The sequence below is a fragment of the Tetrahymena thermophila genome, assembly GCF_000189635.1.
Source record: "Tetrahymena thermophila SB210 genomic scaffold scf_8254670, whole genome shotgun sequence".
In the NCBI taxonomy this organism is placed as follows: domain Eukaryota; phylum Ciliophora; class Oligohymenophorea; order Hymenostomatida; family Tetrahymenidae; genus Tetrahymena; species Tetrahymena thermophila.
The window spans coordinates 220,099-239,285 of record NW_002476437.1 but is presented as its reverse complement, the minus strand read 5'-3'; the positions used below and the strand labels follow the sequence as shown (position 1 = coordinate 239,285).

Below are 19,187 nucleotides of genomic sequence, written 5' to 3'. Positions count from 1 at the left end.
TAATATAACAAAAATTTTAGCTTTTTAATTATTCTACATAAACCACAAACGAAATAAGACATACACATACAAGCATAAGCATAAGCTCAAACTTAAAAATACTAAGTAATTAATAAAAAATTATTTTTTTTTGATATTGATAAGATTTTTTAACTATTTAATTATAAATGAATAGCAAATTGAATTTAATAATTAAAGAAAATGATTAATAATTTATTTATTTATTTAGAAATAATTCTAACCTACATACATACATATTCACTTCTCATTTAAGAAACAAAATAAATTTAGTATAAATTAAAATAAAGATAATATTAAATTTGATATATTAGAAAGTAAGTGGTATATTAAACAAACAAGTAGATAAATAGATAGATAGATATTTAGCTTATTTGTTTTATTTATACAATTTTAATTTATTTATTTAAGTTTATTTATCATACCCTGTTTTTACTAAACATTAAAATTCAAAATTATTTAAAATTAATCCAATCAATCGTTCCAACTAAAGATTAATCAGTCAGTTTTTTTACTCACAGATACTTCTTTATCTTAATGGAACAAGAAGTAAACAACTAATACTAAAAATCCAATCAGAGTAGCCCAAGTACTAAAGTAGTAAGGATAAGCTTGTTCTAAATATCTAGGATATTCATTGTGCTTAAATGGTCTAACAGTAACCTATTAATTAATTATTTATAGATGAATAATAATTAAAATTTAATTAAATATGTACCTTATTAGATTCTTCAATAAAAGTAAATCCAGGCTTTTGATATTTGACCTTAAGTTTGAAGATACCATGCTTGTCAGGAATCTTTTCAATAAAAAAAATAAGTAAAATTTATGATTTTTAGTAAATTTTTTAATTATTTTAAAAGTTTTAAAAAGATACTCAATTTATTTATAAATTTATCTTAATTAAAAAATAATTTTTGATTTAATTTTTTTTATTTAGTAAATTGAAAGCATAAAAAAAGTTAATTAATTTTTAATAATCTTATTAAAATTTACCTAGAAGCTTGCTTTATAGACTTGTGTTTTTCCTTCTCTTGTGAGAGTTTATCTGATATAAGGGTCAAGCATAATAAATTCAAGAACAATATCGTCGGTAATGTAAGGAACCCAACTATTTTTTTTCTAGCTGTATGTGAAAATTTCAATAGAGTAATCTAAGAAATCTTTAATTCTATATTCGTTAGAATTTTCTTTTTCTCCTTTTCTAGTGTATGTGATTTTTCCAACCTTGAGAACACCATTTAAACCGAAGTTCCAGTCAATAACATTATTAACAAATTATCTGTTAGCATATTTTCTATTGTTTTTGATAAAATTTTAGATTAAAAATAATTTATTTTTGGTTTGCTTACTCATTTTTATAGAATTCGTTGCTCAACATTTCGATTGAACCTGTAAGGACAGCTCTGGCATTGTTTCTACCCTATATAATGAAAAAATTATAAAATATGCTAAGTAATGATGAATTAATTACTTAAGTAGCAGACACAAGGATAACTTAGCTTCCTGAGTTTACTGATTCTCTTCTCTCTTAAGAATAGGAGTAAGTAGTATCTTCACCACGTAAAACGCCATAAACTTAGTAAGTTTCGTATGGAGTCATAGTCAAACCAGCACCTCTATAAAGAATAGGCTTATCTAATTAGGGACAGAATACTTCTTGTTTTATTATATTTTTAGAATAAACATAACTGTGATCTTACTCAGAATCCTTATTAAAGTGATCTTAAACTCTTGAACTCTAAAGTAAATGATAAAATAATTTAGTTTAACAAAATTTTCTAATAATTATTGTAAAATAAAATTTTTATTAATTTCTTAAAATAGTCACGAACAATGTTATTAATTTTAGTAAAAACTTATTTATAGTTATTATTTGCAATTAATAGATTTTTAAATTGAGTATTGTTTATATATTTTAATTTAATCTTAGCATTTTTCCTAATAAATGCAAATCGTTTTTAAGATCTTTATGCTATTTAATTACATTTTTTTTAATCTTAGAAAATAATCCTTTTAAATAGCAACTATTTTATATACAAATTAGATGTAATTTTTAAAAGAGTATTCTTGCAATGCAATCACTTATCTATCTATCTAATAGTGGTGATTTACTTACTTTTTCTATTTAAAAGTATTTATTTTAATTTTTGATTTCTATTCGCTTTTAGAAATTAATTCCTTCTCATATTTAAAGTTTATTTCTTTATTTTTTCTCATTTTATTTAGATTCAACAAATATAAAATGATAATTTATTTTTTACATATTCATCAATATCAACACCAAATTCGTTGTATAATTAACGGATTGTCTTTGAAGAGTCAATATCAGTAGCAATAAAAACGTTACGGCCTGAATCGAAAAACTCAGCAATTTTATTTTTGGTTAAACCCTTGCCATCTTTGATTATAAAGTAATAAGATATTAAATAAAGATGATCAAATAAATTTAGAATTAAATTTAATTAAGTTAAGATAAATATTATTAAAATTGTTTAGAATTGAGATATTTAAATGATTACCCATATGTGAGGAGGCAATAACAATCATTTAATCATAATTATATTCACCATAAGTCAATAACTTGATAGTAGCTGAGTTTAATGCTCTAAAATCTAAATCGTATCCCTTGGCTAATTATAAAATAAAAAGAGTTAAATTACTAAAATTTAAATAAATTTAAATGTCTATTTGATAGCAGCTTCCATTTAAGAATTTATGTACTAGAATTAAAGAGAATGAAAAAAATATTTGATCCATTCAATTAATTATTTAATATGCTAACTAACTAACAATTAATGTCTAATTACATCTAAGGTCATTAAAGAATGTTGAGTGAGTATGTTAATATGAAGAACTATCAACAACAACAATAACTCTATTTTTGAGCAAGCTTTCGCAATATACACCTGCAAAGAGACAAACCAAAATGGCTGCTAAGAATATGTTTCTGCTAAGTTTAATATTCATTTTGCTTTTAATTATTTGCAATGAAAATTAAATATTTGTAATTAATATCTATTAATTAATTAAAAAGATTTCAATAGAATTTATTTATTTATTTAATAAATAAGGATATGAAATACATTAAAAGATATGAGAAAAGCAAACAATCAATCAAACAAAAATACATACAATTATTTAATTAATAATACACACATAAATAAATAAATAAATAATAATTTACAAAGTCAGTTTTTATGTATTAAAATTTACTACTTTCTAATTCAGCATATATTTTAGTAGCCCAATTAATGCTTCAAAGCGTGTTTGAATAATATTGGTTAGTTGAATCTAATGAAAATTTCAATCTAAACAAATTTTAAATAAAAATACAATATCTTTTATAATCAATCTTTCTTTCATAAAAAAGCTTTATTAGTAATAATCATCAATCTTGCTTATTGATCAAAAATTAGATTAAAGTCAGTTATTGCCTTCTTTATATTTATCTGAATTTATTGCAAAAATATATTATTAAAACATATAAGAATTACCAAATGTGATATTTTTAAAAAAAATATTTTCCTTAAAATTAAAAATTTTTAAATGCATTTTTATTTATTTAATTTTAGCTGCTTTAATTTATTAAATTATTTTAAATAAAGATTTTTTTTTAATTCATCCTTAAAATATTATTCAATAATAAAATATTATTTAATAAATAATTAATTATAAAAAGCAAATATTCTTTAATTTTATTTCAGTTTAAAAAATTTAACAAAATCTTATTAGACTATTTACTTTTGAATTTAATAATAATTTCAATAAAATATGTCAAAAGAAAGATAAATATAGATTATTTATGCAATCTTATTTAAATAACATAATGCTTTAATTAGCTTTATAATTTCATTTTTTTCTTGAATAAAATTTCATAAAATCAAATTTATTTAATAGTAGATATGAAGTAAAATAAAATGAATACAATAAAAATCTTTTATTGGAAAAAAAATTACTAAATTAGAAAATTGGTTAGTTTATTATAAACCTATTGACAGACAAAACGTATATTTTATTATTAAATATGGATTATTTATAGATAAAATATTTATTATTTTAATTTACTTTATATTGTGATCATATGAAATAAAAAAATATTAATAAAAAATTTTATTTTAAACAAGCTAATTCTAGTATAAAAATATAGATTAGTTGAATATTGAATTGAATTTTTTTAAATACAATTAAATAAATTATGCTTGATGAAAATTTAATTAGATTTTTGTTAATATATTATTTAGACTTCTACAAAAAGATACGAAATTAATATATACATTTGTTTGTTTGTTTGTTTTTTTATTTGATTTTTTATTTATTTAATTATTTACATTCAATGTTTAAGAATAATTATTAGATATAATATTAGCAAATGAATAGGTTATTTGACCTAGTTTGAAATTTTACTTGTTTAATTAGGTTTTCATTTTAGTTTTTTGGGTAAGAAAAGTCCGCTAAACTCAGGAGTGGATGTATATTCGTGAATGCCTTTCCATTTTGCAAGACAAGTTTCTAAATTATTTTTAAAATTAGCAAATTTACAAAAGGATTTCATTAATGCTGATAAATGTCTTCAATATTTAAAAAAAATAAGTATAAAATGATACTCAGACAGTTTTAGAATTTTTCATCAGGCTTTTTATGCTTAGGTTCACAATAAAGAAAACAACTTTTTAATTATTTAAAAGTATTTGCTTAATTATTTTAAAGTAGAAGATAATTTATTTACTGCTCAGATTCCTCAATATAGTCTTTGTTGTTTGGCTTTGCAGCAGTAAACATAATTTTTTTATTATATATTGGCTTAAGAAGTATTAAACTATCTTGCTTGTTAAAATCTTCGTAGCTTTTTAAATTAAAATATGGATGTTCTCCCATAATTTCTAAATATTAATTATTCTTGTATGATCTGCCTTTTTTAGAATATTTTTTCTAAGAATTTCTAAAAGAATGTTATAATTAATATTAAGTTTACTTTCTTCAAAAATATTCAAAATTTTAATGTAAATTTTTTTGTTTAATTGATTGATTTATTTATTTATTGATAAGGTTCCATAATTTTAATTATTAATGAAATGCAGTTAAAAAATATATCAATTCGTCTTTCAACAATTTATATAAAACATTTGATAATATGAGTAAGCTGAAATTTTTATTTACTAGACTTGATATTTTTGAATTCCGATATGATCAAACAATATTTTTATAAATTAAAATAGAAATGCAGAACTTAATGCGTAAAATTTATGAATTAAACCAATTAATAAAGAATTAATTTACTTAATGAATATTTAATCGATTGATTCAGTGAAATATAAATATATATATTAATTATTATTTCTTACTTTCAAATATTTGATAAAGTTATCTATAGTTTAGCAATAGTTTATTCAAGCAAAAATACACTTATCTGCAATGGCCAATCAATCATAGTCAAATTGTAAGTTAACATTTTAAAATAAGATTGATTTAACAATTTTATTTGTTTCAAGCAAGTTTATCATTTCTACTAAATTTTATTTCTTTGTTATTGCTTAAATATTGATAATACTAAATATAATTATTCTAAAATAGCTGATGAGTTGGCTCTATAATAGATAAATTAGGCTAATGAATAATTAGAGGAATTATAAAATTAAATTAAATCTAGAAAAGCTTTATTAGAAGCGCTAGGTGGTGAAGTAATCGCATTATAATTACCAAGAATTAAATTCAATTTAGTGATTTTTAGAAAATCATTTAATTTTACATTAATAGAGCAAATTCGATGAGGAGAAGTATTTGATTTTGATAAAGACTCTAGAAAATTCAATGCAAGAAAAGGAATAACTTGCATAAAAATAATAGGAAACGTAATAAATATTTAATGAGCTATGATTATTTTCAATATATTTTGAATAATATTTATTGGTTAATATTTAAATGAAACTGACATAAATGCAAAAATATTCTTACTATTTAGCAATCAATCAATCTTTATTCTTTATTTAACTAAAATAATGAATTTCTATAAATAAATACAATAATTTATTGATTATTTAATTGAATAGAACTACGCTAAATATTTAATTATTACTTATTATATTTAATGCAAATTTAGTATCGACCATCAAATCTAACTCTTAGATGAAAAAGATCAATTATTAAATACTATTTAGATCGAAGTAATTAAAATATTTTTGAATTGTAAACTGTGAACAATTAAAAATATTAAAATAAGCTTTAATCACTGAAAGAAGCATCTGCTAAATAAGTTGAAAGTTTGCAATAAGCTGATTAGCAAATTAATGTAAAAAATTTATAAAAAACATTAATTCATCAAAAAAAATCTGATTATTTTATTTTTTAGTAATTAAAATTAGAGAAGGAATCTATAAATTAAAATTTATTGGACCTTTAAAAAGAAAATACAGACAAAGAAAAAAACATCAAAGAACAGGAAGAAGTAACCTCTTATAATATTATTATTAAAGTTTATAATATTTTTATTTAGCAATTACAATCTTTACAGAAGAAGTACAATGAAGCTGTGGAAGCAAAGTATTTATAAAATTAATTGTTTTAGGTTAGTAGTTTATTAATTTTTAAATATTTAGAAATAGGAGATAATCAATAGAGAAGAGTATAAGTTCAACAAAATTAAAATCAAAACCAAGTATGGCTTAAAAGAGCCAGTATGAGATTATGCTTGATAAAGAGTAAGATAAAGGAATTATATCAGATCTTCAATAGAGGATTCAAGAATTGGAAAAATAAAATTTCTAGCTTAAAGAACAAACAGGGTATAACTTTGTTTATTGATAATTTCTAAATATTAAGATTTATTTTTTTTATTTAGATTTTAGAAAATCAAAATAGAGCAATATGAGTCTAGTGAAGAAATTGTGAGTATAAAGAAACTGCTGGATGAAAAAGGAGAGAAAAACAAACAATTATAGGAGAAAATAATAGAATTAGAATCTTAAATAGCCAAAACTTTGTAAGCATGCATTTGGATTAATTTTAGCTAAATTATTTTAACTTTAGGGCAGGCGATGAAGAATAAGGAGGAGATTAAAAAGTTAAGTAAATAGAGTAAGAACTCAAGTAAAGTTTGCTTAAATAATGAAGATTTTTAAATTTATTTCGCTTATGGAAAAAAAAAGGATTGTGTTAGAATTAGAATAAAAAAAAAATGAAGAATTTTGCAATCAAATAGATATTATGAACTAAAAAAACTCACTTCTTGTTCAAGTAATAATAATTGTTCTATCATTTATTTATTTATTTTTGAAAGGAGATTTTGTTAATGATGTATTTATTATTTTTCCATAATAAAACAACTTGAAATTTATTTTAATTTCTAAGAATTATCGTTTTTTGTTGATTGATTAATGATTTTATTAACTGGATAAAAAAAATTAACTCTTGAAGGGCGTTTTTATTAAACTTAAAGTTTTTTTATTAAAATAAATTTATTTTTAAAGGAAATAAAAATGTTGAATGAAAATATGAGCTTTATGTAGAAAAATTAAAATGAACTTGCTGAATAAAAAGATTTATAGATCAATTAGATGATGCTTAGGTTAAGTTAATTAGAACAGGCACTGTAAGATAAATAAAATGAAATTGAACTTTTACAAAATGAAAGTGAAGAAAAGCTAAAGAAAATACCTTAACTATCTAGTTTGGTTTAAGAACTGAATAATTAAGTATAAGCATTAAATTAGTAGATAGAAGAGGAGAAGTAAAAACATATTAAGAATGATCAAGAATACCAAAATAAAATATAAAACTTGTCTCATAATTATGAAAATAAAATTCAAAATTTGTAGGAAAGCTATACCAAAATGAAAAATTAAGTATAAATTAATATTTAAATTAAAATTAACTTATTTCTTGCTAGCTAATAGAAGAGAGAAACACTCATAAGTCAAAATAAGAAGATTTCGACCATTAACTCTTAGAAAAAGAACTTGAAATATAAAATTTAAAATCAGAAGTTGAGGTTATGGAAAAGTAATTTCAAAAATTGCTTATTTAGTATTACCTAAATATTTATATAAATTACTAATTTAGAATAAAGAATTAGCAAAGTACACTCATTACTAATTATAGAAAAACAATTTAAGAGACAAAAGAATAAATTGACCAAAAAATTAGTGAAGTAACTAAAATATTTTTATTTATTTAGCTTATTTTAATTTAAATATTTCGTTTTAATAAACCAAATTTATTTTTTCCATTAATGATTAAATTAATTAAAAAAAATTTTTTTAAATGTAAGTAATTTAATTGATTTAAAAATTTTAAAAAATATAAGTGATTTAATTATTTATCTGGATTTTATAAATTTATAATTTATTTTTTTTTATTCTTAAATTTTAGTTTAGATTAGTTTTTAAATTAAATATTACTACAGCTTTATTAAAATAAGAATTAATCATTTTTTTTGCTTTAATTTTGAATAATTTATTAGCTAGACGAGACTAAATTCATAAAAGAATAATAAGATTAGGATCTTGAAGAGTTGAGGGAGTAAAATAACCAAAAAGAAAATAAAGTAAATTGATTATTTAATAATACTTTTATTGACTGTAATTTATTAGCTAAAATAACTTGCTGCAAAAATGAGATAAATTCAGGATAAGCTATCATAAAAAGAAGATGAATCAATAAATTTTAATAAGATAAAAATGATGTTTTACAATGATGTAATTAATTAGTTAATTTACAGCATTAGAATATAATTCAACTATTTTTTTTAATTAAGAACGAAAGGCTGAAAACTAATTTGGTAAAAGCTTAGAAATAACTATAAGAGTACCAAAAAAAGATATTACCTTGTATTAATTTCATTTATTTATTAAAATATGATGCTCAATAATTCATTAATTTTAAAAATAAATTAAGAAATAAAGAAATCTCAAGAAGAAAAAGATAATGAAGTAAAAATGGTGAGAGATATGCTTAAATCCCAATAAACACTTCTAAGAGTAAAAGAAAATGACATAATTAGAATGAAATAAAAAATTAGTAAACTTGAAGCTTTAATAGATGAGTCCAGCAACATAAATGATAACAAATTCCATTAAAATAACAGTGTTTTTTCTAATAGGAAAGGAGAAAACAATAATATCAATCTACCACCTCTAAATGATGAAAATTAAGTCTCACCACTTACAAGTATTGAGTAAATTAGAAAGTAGAATCTTAAAAATTATCAAAATAGAATACTTGAATAGCAGAGAAATGTTTAGCTATTTGGAAAGAATTAATGTAAATTTAATTATTTTAGATTTTAAGGTTGATTTAAAATAATTAAATTAGTAAAGCATAGCTCTTTGCCCTCTTCATATGCAAATTAGAATATATTTTAGTTCTAGCAAAACCCAATAGGTTAGCATAGTGTTTAAAATAAGAAAACTATGCTGAATCAAAACCCTTCTGGTAACTGGATTCCTTTTGATGAAAAAACAATTTAAGAAGGTATAGAGGATATTATTAATTAACAAAAAAAAGTAGAACTTCAAAAAAAGCTTTAATAAGGATTTGGCTTACCTGAAAAATAGACAGTTGAAGATGATTAGAGATGGACACCAGTATCTTCAAATAATGGAAGAGCACCAAGTAATTACTCACTCAACAATCAAAATATGTAGAACGACTCTCTTTTGATGAAGAAAAAGAACTACAATAGTGTTTTTGATCTAGCTGCTACAAAAGATGATATTAAAAATGCCCATCCTAATCCTTAATTTGTAATTTCTCCTAAATAAATCTTTTATTTTATATTTTATTTAAATAATTAAATAGAGTCTTTCACCAGTAAGAGTAAAAATACCAAGCATGTCAAAGAAAGGAGGAAATTATAAAATCATACACCCTGAAGAATAAAACCAAGAACAAAAAACAAGCAAATTTGAATAAATTGATAACTCTTCTACCGATAAAACAATAGATAATACACATGAAAAATAAAGGACAGCTGAAGAAAACTCTAAACAATAATCTCATACAGAAAATAACTCTGTAAGCTAAGCAGAAGATACTCATAAAGATGAGGAAGAGGATTAAGAAATTGAAGAAGAAAATGAATAGGAGTATAATAATTAAGATGAAGAATAAGATGACGATGATGATAAAGAAAAAGACAATTTAAGTAACAACGAGGAAGATGATGAAGATAAATAAGAAGAAGAGGAAGAATAAAATGACGAAAATGATTAAGATTGAAATCATAATTTTTAAACTTAATAATATTATTTTATATAAAATAAAATTTATTTATTTATCTCCTCTATCTTTTAATTTTAACTTATTTTATTTATTCATATCAATAACTTTTTGCAGGATATAAAAAATAGAAATTATATCAATCAATCAATAATAATAACTTATCCCATTTTATACTTCATTTTCATTATCATTTAAATTAAAAATAACTAATAGAGATATTATTTAAAAATATGATGAAAGCTAAAAAAATAATTAGAGTAAGTTATTATTTATTGAATGAAAATTAAATAAAAAAACCAATTCAAATATGGATAATAAATGTTCCTCTTTTATTTTTGTCAATTAATTTTTGGCACATAGAGTAGTTAATTTAAACAATTTTGCTAATATTTAAATCAATTTTAAATAAAAATAAATGGCTTGTTATTATTTAAGACCTCTCATATTTATTGAATAACTATTAAAATTTATTGTGGCTATGCTGCCATCAAAAAGCTAATTAACAGATAGCTAATAAAATACTCTAGTATTTCAAATATTTTCTAATTATATAAAAATTCATTTATCTTTAAAATAAAATTTTTTAGTATTTTAGATGCTAATTTATTGAAACAGAGAAAAATTGATTAGAAATATATTAATTAATAATGATAACTCTAATAAAAAAATATTTTAATTAATTACAATTTTTTATTTGATTAGAATATAATTTATACTAAATATAAGCTTATTTTTGCACTTTATATGTAGTATTTGTAAATAACAAGTTAATTACAATCTGATTGGCAATCTTTTTTGTATTTTTTAATTAATTTTAAAATAAGATTTTTTACTTTTTTGGTTGTAGACAATAAATATGTAATTAGTAGAATAGAATAATTAGGTCCTAGAATCATTTTTAAAAAGCGAATATAATATTTACAAATATTCTCTCTGTCATTATTTGAACGAACATGATTAAGTCAGCATATTTATTTGCATATATTATTTAAAACAAACAAAAACTTGCTTATGTTTGTTTTTCATTTCTCTCACTATCAATAACTTTGATTGATAGAAGCATTTTTCAATCAGCTAATTTTATTATCTGCATTTCATAGCAAAATTTTTTATTTCTTTGGTGTAATAATTCTTTTTTATATAGATTTTCGTCAATTCGTTCTATTTCCTGAAGCATATTATGGATAATAATTCTTCTGTAGCAGAAAGGTCTCGAAAAATTCAGCAATTAGTACAGCTTTGTTTTTAATTAAAATTCTTGAAGTTTGATTGATGTTCAATCCAATTTATTTTTGATTTCTATTTTTTAACAAAAGACTCTAAATAATGATTAAAATATGCACTTTATATCACACGGTATTCTTTACCATATTCTGCTTTGTAAAGATAACGAATAAGAAGTAACATTTAATTGAAAAATAATCTAAAAAATTTAATACTTTTTTATATTAATCGCTGCTAGCTCTTCTAATATTTAAAGACAATAAGAACTCAAGCGATGGAGGAATTCATAAACAAATTAATATGGGTATAGAAGTTAAAATTTGCTTAATTAATTTAATTGACTTGATAAATAATTATATAGATATAACAATTTGAGTTTGACGATTTGAAAGATCAGGCTGTTTACTAACTTGGGGCCATTTTAGAAACTCTACTGAAATATAATGAAATGTTTCGCTTGGATGAAGTTTTTTTTTACTACCTGAAGAATATTATTTAAGGAGATTTTTCAGAAAGAAACTTAACTTACTTTTCAAAAATAATAACTCTAATTTATGACAATATAGAAAGCATTAAAACATTTCAAGCAATTAACATTTTAGTATTCTTTAAAACCATTAAGTTACTAAATATTTTCATGTACGTAGACGATCCTAGCTTATCCGAATATAAGCAAATCATGATATTAATTATTTAAGTTATCTGGAATCATGATAAAATAGCTTGTCTCTCTCTTGGTAGAGATTTAGTTAGGCTGCTCTCCGATACCAATAAAGATGAGCTAGAATAAATTACAAAAGACTTACTAACAGTGCAACCTAATGGCGAGTAACCACAATAATAATTTAGAAATATTCTGTATAATATTTATTAATTTTATTAAACTGTTTAGTACTCTCTTAGATATGTTAATCAAAAATGTATACGTTAAGAAAGAATAAAAATATTTTATATATTCTGTTTTAATTCCTTGCAAACTAGAATATATGCTAGAGCCTATGCTAAGTGTAACCGAAAATTAATTAATTTTTTTATTTATTTACATTGTTCAAAACATTTTTTTTGAAATACTTTATTAATATAATATGTAAACTATCATTCATTTCTTATTAAAAGAATTTATTTTAAGATTTAATATTGTTGAAAACATTAAAATAATTTTATTTAAGTCAAATAGTTCTAGTGCAAACGAATACAGACTAAAATGGATTATGAAATAATATAAAACTCCTGAGTCCAATATTTAATTTTTATTTGTTGATATTATACGTTTTTTAATTCAAAACAACAACCAACAAAACCCAAATTGTATAGACTGTAAGCCTCAAATATTTTTATGGGCTCTTAACAATTCAGAGAATTTAGACCTCATTAAATCCCAGATTAAAGAAGCAATATTCCATGATTGGCTATTTTACAAGTATGTGAATATTTTATGAAACAAACTCACCATTAATATTTTTATCTTACTTTTTTAGCGAACAAGATGATTTTAAGCCTATTATCTCTGGCCTTTAATTTATAAATTGTCTTAAGGAACCAAAGATCATTCAAGAAATGCTAGAATTCATACTTCTTTACTACCAAAAGTTTAATCCAGCCTAGACTGATAAATATAGAAATTCAATTAGAAAATGCTTCTTAATAGGATAATAAGAAAAGTTTATGTAATTAAACAATTAAATTAAAATTTTAACAAACATAAAATATTTTACAATAAATTGATTCCTTTTTTATAGAAAAATAGATGATATTCTAATGAGAGTATCATTAAGCGACATAAGAAAAGAAATTAGACAGCTTTTAGATAACACATAAAATTCGGGAAATCAAATCTATGAATTATCAATTACTAATAATCTTCCAATCCCTTCTCAATCTGTTAAAGTTGACATTAACTCTTCCTCTGATGATGAAATCTACATTTCAGAAAATACCTAATTCAAGGTTTCTAGCAGATAAAAATTTGATGATGACGATGATGACGTAGATATGAAAGAAGAAGATTCTTCTAATTTTTACAATCCAAGTGATGTCCACATTGAAGTCCAAAATTAAAAGTATTCATACTAGCAAATGATCCCATAAGAACCAAAGGTTGAAAAAATATCTAGCAAATATAAAAATGTTAGAGGATATGATCCTCTAAATGTAGAAACTCCATATAGATTTAATGACTCAGAAAGTACTTCAAATGATATACAGTAAATTAGCGACATTTACAATCCAAGTGACATCAAACTTTAAGAGTAAATTATATTTATTTTCTAATTGCATTTTAAAAACTTAAAAAATTTGAAACCCAAAATAGCTTTAAAAAATTAACATGTAAAAATAAAAATAGGTACTGTAAATTATTTTTTTCAATTACAAAGATTTTAATAAATTTTAATAAAACTCTTTTAAAATTGATTTTAAAATATTTAAATAATTCTAACAAAGATAAATATTATAAAATTGATTAATTACAGTATATTTTTGTTAAATTTTACATTAATGATTGAATATCATTAATATATTTTTTACATAAATCATTTATTTTTAAAATATAAAGCAATTAAGCAAAGCAACCTTATACTGCTTGCAGTGTTACTTGTAGTACCCCAAACTTGGAAGAGGAAATAGAAGAATAACTGGAACCTTAATATGATTAGATAGAAGAAGAATTTGAAGAAATAGAAGTCACAGATTAAGCAGAAATGTATCTTCCTCAAGAATTTTATTCAAACTTTAGTGATGAAATCAATTAACTTGCTCAAAATCCATCCATCGAAAATTTGCAAGAATTTTTAAATGTATTTCATTTTTGTTTTCAATATAGAAATAAAAGTGTTTTTTTTTTGGAATTAGGAATTCATCAGACAAATGAAATCAAAGTCAAATTCTAAAAACGAAGCTGTAATGATTTAGTCAGCTGCGGCTTTAATTTATAATGTATTTCAATCCCACTTTGATGATTTAAATATAAGTAATTTTAAATTCAATTTTTATAACCAATTGCTTTAACTCCCGCTTTTTTATATTATTATCAAATCTTTTTTTCTTTTTTAGCCATAAAAAATAATTAAAATTTCTTTAATCCTCCAAAACTCAATAATTCAATTAAATTAAAAAAAATTTATCTATTTTAAGCTGCAAATTTAATAGTCGTTGTTATTAAATTCAATATTAGTTATTTAAGAGAATGCTTGTCTGGAGATTATCAATCAATTAGCAGATGCGCATAGAAAAGAAAATGACTCAGATTACAAAATGATGTTTGGAATTTTTGAATAGCTGAATATTATACATAATAACATGGCTGATTTCTTATTTATACAACTCTCAGCCGCATATTTATAAAAAGATAAACAAGTTGTTTTAGCTTCACTAAAAAAAATATATTTAAGTATAGTCTCTAAAGATAATCAAAACTCTTCTTCAAAAATTTAATTTGATGTAAAGGAAGAGATGAATAAAATATACTTAATTTTAGGACCAAAAAATTTCTAGACCCTCATCAAAAATGTAAATAAATATTTTTCAGAAGTAAAACTTTTTATTTAAATATTTTTATTATATTTCTTAGCTTGTTATTAATAGCTTTGATGTTGTTTTTCTAAATTTTATGTTTATGAAATCTATTTGCTTGTACTGCTCTTCGAGTTTTATTATAACTGAGCTGGTTCCCATTATAACTAACTTAAAACTATTCGCTTTCACTTCAGACCTAAATTAAACCTTCTCTAAAGCTTTTGCAATGGTAGAATATGAGCAAGATTCCTTTTGGAGAATTTATGAATCATATTTGTTAACAAATATAAAGAAGTAATTAATAATTTAATTTAGATATTTTATTGATATTAATTACAAAGCAACTTCTAAATAATTAATTAGACCATAAATCATAGAGAATGTTATTAAAGAAATTTTGATTTTCCTTTCTGATCCGTTTGTTTAAATAGATGATAATCTTTCTTTTTGGGGAAATCTATCCTCCTTTTTATCAAAATTTTTGAAGCAAAATAAAGATGTAACCAATTTATATTACAAACATTCTGTAAATTCGCTTAATTTTTCTAATCAAAAGATCACAATTATGAATTTATTTATTATGGACACTAATTAAGGAGAAAAATTTGGGTTCCTTCTCAAAAATGTTGATCAATCTGTCTTACTAGGTTTATTTAAAAAATTATTAGCTTCAGAAACGTTTAATCCTTAATGCTTGCCTTCTTTAATATGTAATTAATTTTATTATTTAAAATACCTACTTACAATAAAATCTCCATTTTGATTAGAAAATTGCATGTCATGGAAGAAATATGGTATAAAATTCAATTAGCAAGGATTCAAAGAATTTTTTGAGCCAAAGCTCTATAATAAATTATCATAACACTTATAAGTAATTATACAAATTCATATATTAATATACTTTATTAGATTTATTATTAATAATAAACATATTTTTATTATAGCAATCTGAGTTAAAACAGTACCAGACTAATCTAATGACATTACAAATTTAATAATGAATGACTCACTCACTCTCTCTCTATACAAAATTATTTATATAATTATTAAAATTTATTAATTATTTACTGTAAATATTATCTTATATATGTTTAAATTTTATTATTTTTTTATTAAACATAAATAATTTTATATTGAAAATACTAAAGATATTAATTTATTTGAGTTAATCATTATTACACATAAGATAAAGCTATATAAAATAAATTAATTAATTTCTCAAATAAGTTTATTTTTAATAAAAGAATAATTTATTTATTTATCGGTGATCACTTTAATATTAATTAAAAAAGTCCTGTTTTTAATAGATAAACAAGTTAACTTTTAAGATATGCTCTTATTATAGACGCTATTCAAAAACTAATAAATAGCTCATTTTAACTTATTGTATTTCACTTTCGCTGAATTATCTTAAGTATTTTAATTTTATTTTAATATTAAATTGTAAATGTTTCATCTAAATAAAAAATTGAAATTATTTTATTATTAATAGAAAAAAAATGATTTATTTACTTAAATAAAAAGATAAATTTTTTATTTTTGTAATTTATAGATATATGAATCCTACTTCAATTCATTATTTTTATGTATTTATATTTTATAGTTCTTCAAAGCAATCTATCAAATTTTTGTAATATGACACACTTTAAAAGTTGTTGTTGGAATTATCTAATTTCTCTTTTTCAAATTATTATTAAATCTCCATAAATACTTAAATGTCATTTTGTAAAACATATACTAAATCCTCTATTTTATTTATTTAGTTAGATATTTTGTATAAATAAGAATTAATAAAAGCATTACTTCATAAATTAATTTAAAAAAATAAAAGTTTTTTATTTTTATGTCTATGAAATAGATAGCATGCATATCAGATATCAACATGGTATTTGAGTTAATTAATTTATTAGATTTTTTAAAAAAAATTTAATAGAAAGGATTTAGAATAGATAAAAATTTTATCAGAAATAAACAGGTAAACTCTTACTTTTCAGATTTAATAAGGCAGACTATGATAAATTAATATGTTTTTATTTACTTAGTTGATTTAATTGATGAAAGAAGCTATTAATTATTGCTATCAATTCGTATTGATAGATATCAATCTTTTAATGCTTTATTTTCTCAAATTGAACTATTTGAATTAGAATTTAATTTTAGCTTTTGATAAAAAATACACAAAATTAATTAAAATATTTTACTAATTATTTTTAAATCGTTTGTTTTATTATCATTTGAATTTTGAAATTTATATGTCTACCAGCTAACTAAATCATTGATTAACATCTAATATTTCTTTATTTTTTATGCTTTGCAATCACTCAATCAATTTTTACAATATTATCAAACATTATCAAATCAAATCAAAATTTGTTTCAAACAAATTTTATTCTTTTTACTTTACGTTTTGACCAGAGCCAATCGTCTGCACATAGCTCGAATACTCACTAATCAGCCTTAAAGATAGTCAGATGACATAGTTATAAGATAAGTAATGAGCTCAAAGTGATAAAAGAGTGATTACGCATCATTATTGAGTGTCATATTTCGCACATTTACCTCCATTTTGAAGGTTTGTTAGCTTTATATATTGTGTCTATTTGATTTTTATTATTTTCCTATTTCTGAAAACAAGTTTTTGTTTGGTTTTCATGCATTTTTGAATAGATTTTGATCAAAATTATCATTTAAACATATTAATTTTTGATTGAAATTTTATCAAATACATAACTCTTGGGGAGGGATAACCAAATTTTAAAATCAACTGGATTTTTTTTTGCTCAATTTACTAACCAAAGGTGATATAAATACTCAAATTTTCATACTGAGTTTTGATAATAATTAATTAATCAATAAATTGTGATTTTATGTAAAATGACATTTCAACCAAAAAACTAACACTCAAATTATATTCGGGATACATGCTAAGACTTAGAAGAATTGTCTTACTCAAACAGAATTCTTGTATCAGGATTCGAAAAATAATCTAAAAAGAGCAAGTTTGTTGAGAAGCTCGTCATCAAAGAATGCCTCCATTTAAGGGATGACGAAAAGTGTATATCTTCTTGCAAAGACATTGAAAACGAATACAACATTGCTTCACGGCTTTCTCATGAGAATATCTTAAGTCCGATTGAATATTACAAGTAATACAGAGGTGGATGTGCTATTAGCTTCCCAAGAGCCTCTTGTGATGCCTTCCACTATTTTATTGAGAGAAGCCAACAACAGAAGCGCGCTGCATACTCCTTAGAAGAAGTGAGACAGTTACTGAGAAATGTAGCCTCGGCACTGAACTACCTTCACTAAGGAGAAAATATAGCTCATAATGATATTAAACTTGAAAACATACTTTGCTTTATTTCAGATGATTAAAAGTAAGTACCTGTTTTCATGCTGACTGATTTTGCGTATTCATATGAAATTCATACAGACCACCATACTGATAACAGTTAATTACATGACTCTTCCTTTTCGTCAAGTTTACTGTCATAGAGTACCTAAACGAGCATCAATGTTTATCCTAAATGGAAAAACAGAGTTAAAATGTACTTATCACCTGAAATGATAGAATCCATTCAAAAATAAGAAGTAAAAATGGGTCTAGAAAAAGGAAACGATATTCTTTCTCTGGGATTTGCTTTGTTTAATATTGTGTTTTTGGAAAATATGATAGGAAAATACGAAAAAGAATACTCCTCTTCTAAAAAATACTAACAAATTTAAAAATGCGGAGCAGATTTCTTGTAGACACTTAACTAAAATTTGATTAACACTGAGTTAGAAAAAAAAGACCTATTATTTGATTTAATTATTGGTATGATTCAATAAGACCCTTTAAAAAGACTAGACGCTTGTGGAATACTGAATCATCCTTGGTTAAATTGAATAATAAAAAAAACAGTTTATTGTATATAAAATAAATAATCTCAATCAATAATAATTTATCAAAAAAAAATTTTCACTTATATTAAAAATAATTTAGAAACATAAATAATTTTTTGTATCTAACTAAACACTTCTTACTACATTTATTATCAACAGATTCTTACCAAAATGGTAATAAATTAACCAAATAATAAATTAACTAAACACTCACCAAAACTATTTACTTAAAAAATAACAATTAATCTAATCATAACTTACAAAAAAGTTTATTAAAAAATAATATTCAATCATTGAATATTAAATATTATTTATTTCTTCGTATTCAT

The 19,187-nt window shown here is 21.9% G+C and overlaps 5 protein-coding genes across 5 annotated transcripts; 3 read left to right on the top strand and 2 right to left on the bottom strand. All coding sequences in view use genetic code 6, as the record gives it.

The window, feature by feature from the left end:
• Positions 1-516: 516 nt before the first annotated feature.
• On the bottom strand, positions 517-2,988 carry TTHERM_00772030 (dolichyl-diphosphooligosaccharide-protein glycosyltransferase 48 kDa subunit; the record flags this gene model as incomplete). Its single annotated transcript, XM_001013892.3, has 8 exons — positions 517-681; positions 737-817; positions 1,015-1,315; positions 1,371-1,441; positions 1,493-1,759; positions 2,283-2,419; positions 2,541-2,651; positions 2,829-2,988. The coding sequence occupies 8 exons, from the start codon at positions 2,986-2,988 to the stop codon at positions 517-519; spliced, it is 1,293 nt and encodes a 430-aa protein (XP_001013892.1).
• Positions 2,989-4,441: 1,453 nt separating this feature from the next.
• TTHERM_00772020 (hypothetical protein) lies at positions 4,442-4,896 on the bottom strand (the record flags this gene model as incomplete). The annotated part of the gene is made up of 2 exons (XM_001013891.1): positions 4,442-4,530; positions 4,626-4,896. 2 exons carry the CDS (start codon positions 4,894-4,896, stop codon positions 4,442-4,444), a joined length of 360 nt encoding a protein of 119 aa, XP_001013891.1.
• Positions 4,897-5,349: 453 nt separating this feature from the next.
• TTHERM_00772010 (hypothetical protein) lies at positions 5,350-10,233 on the top strand (the record flags this gene model as incomplete). Its single annotated transcript, XM_001013890.2, has 20 exons — positions 5,350-5,458; positions 5,593-5,699; positions 5,776-5,870; positions 6,119-6,182; positions 6,239-6,307; positions 6,368-6,463; positions 6,512-6,558; positions 6,615-6,800; positions 6,857-6,997; positions 7,045-7,104; positions 7,164-7,251; positions 7,485-7,859; positions 7,904-8,016; positions 8,077-8,164; positions 8,477-8,560; positions 8,607-8,711; positions 8,771-8,843; positions 8,911-9,276; positions 9,328-9,758; positions 9,814-10,233. Exons 1-20 carry the CDS (start codon positions 5,434-5,436, stop codon positions 10,231-10,233), a joined length of 3,033 nt encoding a protein of 1,010 aa, XP_001013890.2. The 5' UTR covers positions 5,350-5,433.
• An 825-nt stretch (positions 10,234-11,058) lies between these two features.
• TTHERM_00772000 (hypothetical protein) lies at positions 11,059-16,109 on the top strand. Its single transcript, XM_001013889.2, has 17 exons — positions 11,059-11,197; positions 11,381-11,467; positions 11,553-11,636; positions 11,699-11,764; positions 11,822-12,288; positions 12,353-12,467; positions 12,630-12,880; positions 12,939-13,127; positions 13,200-13,709; positions 14,015-14,255; positions 14,311-14,428; positions 14,633-14,967; positions 15,029-15,267; positions 15,337-15,472; positions 15,530-15,683; positions 15,741-15,844; positions 15,918-16,109. Exons 1-17 carry the CDS (start codon positions 11,093-11,095, stop codon positions 15,972-15,974), a joined length of 3,258 nt encoding a protein of 1,085 aa, XP_001013889.2. The 5' UTR covers positions 11,059-11,092; the 3' UTR covers positions 15,975-16,109.
• Positions 16,110-17,847: 1,738 nt separating this feature from the next.
• Positions 17,848-18,861, top strand: TTHERM_00771990 (kinase domain protein; the record flags this gene model as incomplete). Its single annotated transcript, XM_001013888.3, has 1 exon — positions 17,848-18,861. The coding sequence occupies one exon, from the start codon at positions 17,848-17,850 to the stop codon at positions 18,859-18,861; it is 1,014 nt and encodes a 337-aa protein (XP_001013888.1).
• Positions 18,862-19,187: the final 326 nt, after the last annotated feature.